Source organism: Lampris incognitus, chromosome 3, assembly GCF_029633865.1.
Source record: "Lampris incognitus isolate fLamInc1 chromosome 3, fLamInc1.hap2, whole genome shotgun sequence".
NCBI classification, from domain to species: domain Eukaryota; kingdom Metazoa; phylum Chordata; class Actinopteri; order Lampriformes; family Lampridae; genus Lampris; species Lampris incognitus.
The window spans coordinates 96,003,408-96,011,819 of NC_079213.1; the positions used below are offsets into that span (position 1 = coordinate 96,003,408).

The window sequence follows — 8,412 nt, forward strand, 5'->3', positions numbered from 1 at the left end:
CTCCTTTCTTCTTCTCCTGGGTCAGACAGCATACCACTGGTGTCCTGGGGGATCGCCCTTGCTCCGCATGCAGCAACAGAAGGCAACATCATTCATGAAGACTCAGATACAACAGCATATGCTACGTTCATTTCCCTCATGATCAAAGAGACGATATAAAAACATGGTGACAGGCAGATGGGTAGACTGACATATCTCTGGCTTACAGCATAGGCACGTACCCCACAGTGCAGAGAGGTGAATGAGTGCAGACACAGGAGAAAAAATAAATAAATAAAGTAACACGACTGTTCCAGACACTGCTGCTGTTGTTGTTGAGTTGTTGTCCTATCCATTTTCTGATTGTCAAACTAGTTGATGATGTAACCGGTCATCCCATGTGGGTCATAATTAGAGAGAGAAGACAAGACGGCACAGTAAAAGATCTCCATATTTCACTTGGAATCAAACTTCTGATCTAATAATGGTTTTGATTATCCTCAAAAGAACCTTTTCCTTAAGTAACGCCTGTTGCTGAGGCATGGAACGTGTCAACTCCCACAGAGACGTCCACTCATTACAAACACTGTCCCTCACAATTCACCCATGTATGCACCCCCAAAATAAGCCATAGACCATTTCTACGCAGTATTGAGTGCGGCCACCTGCTCTGTGACGCTGATGAGTCTTTTTCACCCGGTGGGCCTCGTCCCCTATATCTTATTATTGACTAGAGATGATGTACTTGCTCCCTTGCTCTTGATCGGGTCCAATATGGCCTCGCCTTCTAGTTTGTTCAAGGGCGGGCAGCCCTCTACCCCAATATCCATCCCCATCTCTCAGTTTGTAAATATTTTCCTAACCACATCAATAGCATGAAATACCAGCATGCAAACAGAAAAGGAGACAGCAGATAAAGTCTTCATGACAGAGATGGAAAACAGTATTAACTTAAGTATAGCTGGACAGTACGTTTACTCACCTACTGTACTCAAAACATAGACAAGCCAGGAAACATTTGAAAAGCAACATGTAATTACAAATCCTTTTAAGGTAACCTTCAGATGTTTGCAAAGTAAAAAAAAATCACCTTTTCAGACAATAGGACCACTGCAGCAAAAAGGTACCTTTTTACTTTAAGAGAAAAAGAAAAGAAGGTAAAGATAATCATATATCACTTTCACTATAAACAAATTAATCTTATAAAAGCTGAGAACATTATACTACAGCTGCAAGAAAAGTACTTAAGCAAAAGTAGAAATGCAGGAGTGAAACAATTTGGCCAAGCTGAATTTCATAATTTCAAACATCTGTGCAAGTACAATGAATGTATTTGCAATCATATGTATCTAGTATCAAAAATAAGTACAATGTTTTGTTAAAAATGAAAATGCTACAGGGGGCATGCTGCAGATTTTAAAGAGATTGCATAAGTCTGAGGGAACATCACTTGCACAGAGACCAAATAGTTGAGGGCAGGGATGGGGATAACAGGAGAAGGAGCCCAATCAGCTGTTTCATACACCAGACACTAAAGACACAACAGCAACGCCAGAAATGTGGCAATACTTAGTAACGTGGGCTGCTTTGAGCACTTTCAGATCCATAGATATGATCACAAAGTGATAAAAGTGGGCTTCCTACAAAACAACTACTTTTTGATTTAGTCAGGCAGTTTATCTGTCTGCTAAAAAGTACATGGAACGGTGAAATGTACCTAAATACATGGAAACAACAAACATGGGGGAAAAAAGCTTTGCTTCTTAATGTGTTCAAGCCACTAATTAAGCTTTAATTAGGGCTAATATGGTGTGAAAAAGTTTTGCGAGGCCGTATAAGTGCCCACTGTCTTGTCTGACGCTGGAGGGGCTGGATCATTTCCCGACTCTGGAAATTGAGTCAGAGTCAAACTGTGTCCTGCCCTGCCTTATTATTGGCTGAGAGCATCGCCCGTCCCAACAGCACAATTCCATCTGGGCTAAATATTTATACAGAGGGGGAACGACATCACTTATCCACAACACATTCATTCACATCAGGGAAAGACGTTAAGAGTGATTCACTCCCGAATCACATCACTCGCTCTTATTTGCAGAAGGAAAGAAAAGTTTCCAGAAGAGTTTTTGTGCTGAGTTACTTTGTGAGAACACAATGAACTTTTTGATTTCTTTTTTTGGTGTAATTCTTACTCTATGGCAAATCGGGAAGAATCCTGCCAATGGTGAGTGGGCTGTTCATTTATTTCTACAATTGTGACCTATAATTAGTCGTACTCTGAGGAAGACACGAGTACATTCAATCAATCAAGTTGCATTTTATAATCATCTTAATGAATTGTGTGTTTTTAAAAGAACATAAACATACTTATCTTTTAAATTTTCATTCTTTTTCTAAGACTTTGAGAACAACAGTGAAGTCTAACTTATAAGTACTTCTTCTCAAGACTTAACTTTTTTTTCTTTTTTTCAAATAGCCACCAGCCAGCGTAGGCAAATAACTATTAAATTCGGATGTGAGAAACAACATGCTGGTAATAAGAGAAGTTATACATGGGGAAAGCTTCCTTATGCACAGGTGCTGCAAGTTAGTGTCAGGTTTGTGCAACAGCATATAGTAAATGCCAATGTAATGATGAGGATGATGATGATGATTATGATTATGATTATTATTATTATCTAACTAGCAAGCTTTGTCAGTCAGTAAACCTGTCAGTGAATGACTGGATGTTGTAATAGATACTGAAGAGAAGACATGAGTCCAAAGAACAATGATTCTGCATTCTTTGACATTAATATCTGTTTATCTCAAGGTACTTGTTTATACTCTTTTGCCTGTAAGCTAACGCACATTTGTTACGCGGTTTCGCTTAATTACGCTGTCATATGTATGTTTACCTCCAGCCGGGATGTGCTGGCTGCAGCAGAGTCAGGATCAGAGGTGTGACATGGTGCTGATGAGAGGGGTGACCAGAGAGGAGTGCTGTGCCGGGGACCGACTGGACACAGCCTGGTCCAACACTAGCCTGCCCATGAACGAGGTCAGCCTGCTCGGCCTCCTGGGAATTGTCTCCTGCAAACCCTGCAAAGGTAAACAAAACAGCTTTATCACACGGCAACCCCCACAACCACGCACCAGTGAAGCGCTGATGATAGCACCCATGCAGGGAGACCGCAGCTTGTATTAAAATCACTTTCGTTTGGTGAAAACACCCCGTGCTGGGAGTGAGTCATCTTTGAAATGCTCAAGGTTAAAAAAGCAGTGCAAAATATTAATCAGCTAAGAGTTGACAGACAAGATAATACGTGCATATCTGTGGTAAAAATGTCATTTTCAGAAATGGTCTGCAGCCTGACTTGTGTTGTTTAACAAATCGGCACATATTGTAATATGCCGCGGTCATTTTTCAGCCTTAGACACGTCATTAAAACGTCTTCTGCCTCACTTAGTTTACTTTTGATTTGTTGCATTGTGAGTAAACACAATGGAGAATCTTACTGCCACGAACCTGCCACTGCAAGACTGTACTTAAAGGTAAGTAATGGAAGTTTAAGAGGAAAAAAAACAGTTCTCAAACAAGGAAAAGTGCTTGTCATTGCTTAGGCATGATGAGTTTTTACCATCATTTAGGTCAAAGTGTGGAAGATTACATCAGCAACACTACGTCATTGCCGAAGACAATAGGTATTTGCATACAGAATGAGTTTGATCACAAAAATCTAAGGTTTCGTAAAGCGTGATAAGCTGTTTTTCAAAATCACCTTTTCCATCTGTTACGCAAAAGTGACCAATCACAACATAACTTCTTATTTGAATAAAGTCATTTGTAAAGGGAGGTATGTATGCAGTGAGATCCCTGTGCAGCTTTTTAACAAAGCGCAGGCATGGATCTAGGCCAAGCGTTCCATCTAACTCCATCCAGCTGTCCTCAGAAGCTTCCTCTGCTGGAATCTGAGCAAGGTTCATTCAGGTTCACTCAGAGATAAATTTGGTTTTCATAAGGGGCACTTGCTCATGTGATCACTGGCCAAAATTATGAATTATGCTACGAATGATGAATTCCAGTAAAAAACCCAGCTACTGGTGGGTTTAGGAAAATAAACCCAACTTCTATTTGGTTTCAGCTCCGAGCCTTCCTGGCTGAAAGAGGCAAGCCAAGAGAATCTACATGTATATAAGTCCTTTGACAGGAGTCGCCTATGCACACGTATTTGTAGAAAGTTGTCTGTAGATATGTGATGACCGCGGTGAGGTGAAGTCAGTTTGTAAAATGTACTCTGGCACTATCTTCATATTAAAAAAAAGAAAGAAAAACTTTCAGTCCCATGACCTCATATACAGCCTCTTGTTGATGGCAATCCTTGGAAACAACAGCGACTTAATTTCTGTGACAAATCAACAAAATTGACAGAAGCGGATGTGCTTTCCCTCGAGTGTGCTATTTCTTCACTACACTTCTGAATCTCTTCCACTCGCACTCCTCTAATTCATTTTGCATTCATTTTTTTTCCCAATGCTGGCTGGAATGCGGGACTGTTTGCCTCCATAACTAGAATGAGAAAATGAATTCCTGCAGACTCTGGAAGAAAAGCCCACTACTTGCCTTCATATCTGGTCCTCATAATGTGCAACACTATCCTGATCATTTCGCATCCTGGGGGGAGAAAAATATTAGCAACCATGCCAGCCGTGTCACTGAAAGTTTAGCAGTGCATAATTGTTAAATTCTGAGATATTCACATCTGGTATGATATCAGACTATTTTCTGGGGAGTTTGGGGGGGGGGGGTTTGTGAGAACCTGAGCACTTTCTCCACCCACTCACAAATTTTCACAGCGTTTTGCTGGCCATTGTCTTTGACACTGTGTCTGATTTACACTAATCTTTGGGCTGATGCGAGAAAACGAATCCATGAATCACAGTAAGCCAGCAACATACCAAAACAAGCATTATAAGTGCCTATTGTTATTTTGTAAGAAACAGTGAATCTGATACCTGTGTGAAAAACCTGCAGACTGTGTTAAAGGAGAAGACAGCGAGAGAGAGAGAGAGAGAGAGAGAGAGAGAGAGAGAGAGAGAGAGAGAGAGAGAGAGAGAGAGAGAGAGAGAGAGAGAGAGAGAAGGGCGAGAGAGAGAGAGAGAGAGAGAGAGAGAGAGAGAGAGAGAGAGAGAGAGAGAGAGAGAGAGAGAGAGAGAGAGAGAAGGGCGAGAGAAGGAGTAAAACCTGATACTGATACAGCGTTATCAAAAGGAAAGCGGTGCCTGCTTGTGTACAGGATCTTAGGGACTCAGAACTGAACTGTCAGAAGCAGAAAGGTCCTGGGAAGAGGCCCCTGGTGAAGTGCCTGGTGTTGTCTCTGCCCTGTGTAGGATTACACTTCCTCCTGAGCTTTGACATTATGGGGTGTTAGTGGAGCCTGGGCTTCCTCATTTCAGACACGTCTCTCAGCCTGTAAACTTCCCTGACAGCTCTTTGAACTCTGTCTGCCTCAAAGCCCCTCCGTCCCTCGGCAGGGGCTTAACCCAGTCTGGGTGCAGCGGTACAGATGGATCTCACTGTTATGAAAACACACTAACACATTCCACCGGGCGAGACACCCCTGTGTGTGACCGTCAATAGAGAGATGTGATTATTGTAAATATTGTGCAAGGTTAAAATTGTGTTGTGGTGTGTGGGAAGGAAGCCCCCACCTGCAGGCATTTTTTTTGAATAAAAATGCCTGTGTATCATCTGATGTCTGCAGACGTGTTAGTACAGTAATCACACACTGCACAGTGTTCACGCACGTTCACAAGCTCATTCTCTCTGGTTTTGCAGAGTCGTGTGAGGGAGTCAGATGTGGCCCGGGAAAGGTTTGCAAGATGAAGACCGGGAGGCCTCAGTGTGTGTGCTCTCCAGACTGCTCCCACATCTCCAAGAGGCATGCGGTGTGTGGAAGTGATGGCAAGTCATACAGGGATGAGTGCAGTCTGCTGATGGCCCGCTGCATGGGACACCCTGACCTGGAGGTCATGTACCAGGGCGAGTGCAAAAGTAGGCAAAACTCAAACTTGTACAATGTGTGAGGATTGGTTTACTGCGTTAAATGCTTCCAAACTGAAAAGTCTGGGCAAGGCAGTTGTTATTTATCCAGCCAAGACTTTTCCCCCCAAGCTAAGCTGTTCCACACAAACAGAGACTTTTTGTTCTTTCTCTTTGTTGAGTTTTTTTTTCCAACTGTGTTTTTCATGTTCACTGTAGAGTCGTGCTCCAATGTGGTGTGTCCCGGTACTCACACCTGTGTGACCGACCAGACCAACAGCGCTCACTGCGTGATGTGCCGCACAACACCCTGCCCGATACCCGTCACGACTGAGCAGCCCATCTGCGGCAACGACAACATCACTTACCCCAGCGCCTGCCATCTCCGCCGGGCAACCTGCTTCCTTGGTCGCTCCATAGGAGTCCGCCACTATGGCAACTGCAACAGTAAGGATGCTCTGTTGGTCTTTCTGCCCATCTCTCACTCATTCTTCCTCAAACGTCCACTTTGGATCAATTTCCCATTGTTTATGGATGTGATAATAATAATGGCCCATCATGAAGCACTATGGATTGACAAGCTGAAATCTCTTCTCTCTCTTTTTTTGCACAGATCCTCCCAGGAAAACTCAAAATTTGGAGGGCAGTGAGGAAAACGCAGTCTAAATAGATTATTCGTGACAGAGCCGTTGTGCAGCCGAGAGCCTGCTTTTTTTTTTTTACCTTTGATGGGTTGGTCAGCAGTTATTTCTACATGTCACTTCACTAGCTTCCCATGATGACCTCTAAGGTTGACGATCATTCACCCTACCCCTGGTACCTTGAATGACAATACATTGTTTGGGGGGAATAATTTGGCAAACTGCTGGTGTATGCTATTCCATGTTTGATGCATTGATTGGGAGTTGGGTTGTGGAATCAGTGGCAGATGAAAGCGTTTGGTTTTAGAGAGAGATATATGATGTTGGCTCTATGGGAGATGTGTGCATATTGTAAATAGAATACCACTGCTATTTATTGGAGAAGGTATTAAGTTTTATTTATGTTTTTATCCTGTATACAAGTCCATATATCCCTAGAAAAGCTGATGCAAAAATGTATTTATTGTGTTCTTTTTGGGGGGGGGTTGTGTGTAAGTACAATTATGGTCACTGGTATTCTTTCAACTTTTACAATTTTTCACATTTTTTTTTTACGTCTCCCCTTCCCATGCACACGCACACACACACACGCACACACACACACGCACACACACACACACGCACACACACACACGCACGCACACACATGCACATGCATGCACACACGTGCGTGCACACACACACGCACACACCTTTTTATTTTTGCCATGCTGCCCTTAATGGATGACAAAAATCCTAATTTGTTTGGAAACCCAATACCACTTTACTGCTCGCCAATGCCAATGTGGTTTCACTTCCCCACAAACAAAAAAATGGGACAACTGCAGCTTATACTGTCTGAATTTCAGCCTTTGTTTGCAGGTGAAAGAGGGACCCAACCCAAACAAAATTATACAGTGTCTCTCTTTTTCCTTCCCCCCAGCACACATACACACACACAGACACACACACACACACACACAGACACACACACACACACACACACACACACACACACACACACACACACACACACACACACACATGTTTATGCTGGATCTTAATCAAAACTCTGGGCCACCCGCTGATCACTGAAATTAACAGTTTCGCTCCGTCTGTAGGAGTTTTATACTGTTAGTTCAACCCCAAGCCTTCCACAATACCTCCACTGTTGAAGCCTTGGCATTGTGTAGTCTGTGTCATTCACACACTCATTCCAGTGCTGTCTTGCTGCTTTGAATCGATTGTGATTTTGAAGAACTTACTTGACAGTCAAATGCAATTAGACTTGTCTGATTAAAAGCAAAATCAAATTTGTCTGGGAATGGCCCCGATAACGCAGCCAACACAGACGAATGTATTTTGTTTGCTGTTGACACATCTGCCCACTGAAATCTACTAGATGACATTTCAACTGTCCGTTTTTTTCCACTGCCAGAGCGATTCAATTGAACATTTGAACTCAAAACGGATATTGCGCGGATTCTTTCGACGATCCTGGTAATATCAATGAAAACATTTTTTTTCATGATCCATATGCATTCTCTTGTAAATGTAAGTCTCAGGTACCTGTGTACCTACTGTGAAATTTGACTGATAAATGCATCAACTTATTTTTGTATTTTTGTACTGCCATTTTGACTCAACATAAAATATATTTGTCTCACAGCGCCTCCTCTTTCTTCAGCGCCTCTTCTTGCTTCACAAAAGAACGACATTATACTTGCTGAAACACATCTCCTTATTCTAAAGATCATACTATGCTTGCAGCTCATCTGAAATTGTGCATCCCAT

The 8,412-nt window shown here is 42.5% G+C and overlaps 1 protein-coding gene across 1 annotated transcript; it reads left to right on the forward strand.

The window, feature by feature from the left end:
- The first annotated feature begins 1,984 nt into the window (after positions 1-1,984).
- Positions 1,985-8,284, forward strand: fstl3 (follistatin-like 3 (secreted glycoprotein)). The gene is made up of 5 exons (XM_056276287.1): positions 1,985-2,200; positions 2,880-3,065; positions 5,795-6,010; positions 6,218-6,445; positions 6,612-8,284. The coding sequence occupies exons 1-5, from the start codon at positions 2,131-2,133 to the stop codon at positions 6,662-6,664; spliced, it is 753 nt and encodes a 250-aa protein (XP_056132262.1). The 5' UTR covers positions 1,985-2,130; the 3' UTR covers positions 6,665-8,284.
- Positions 8,285-8,412: the final 128 nt, after the last annotated feature.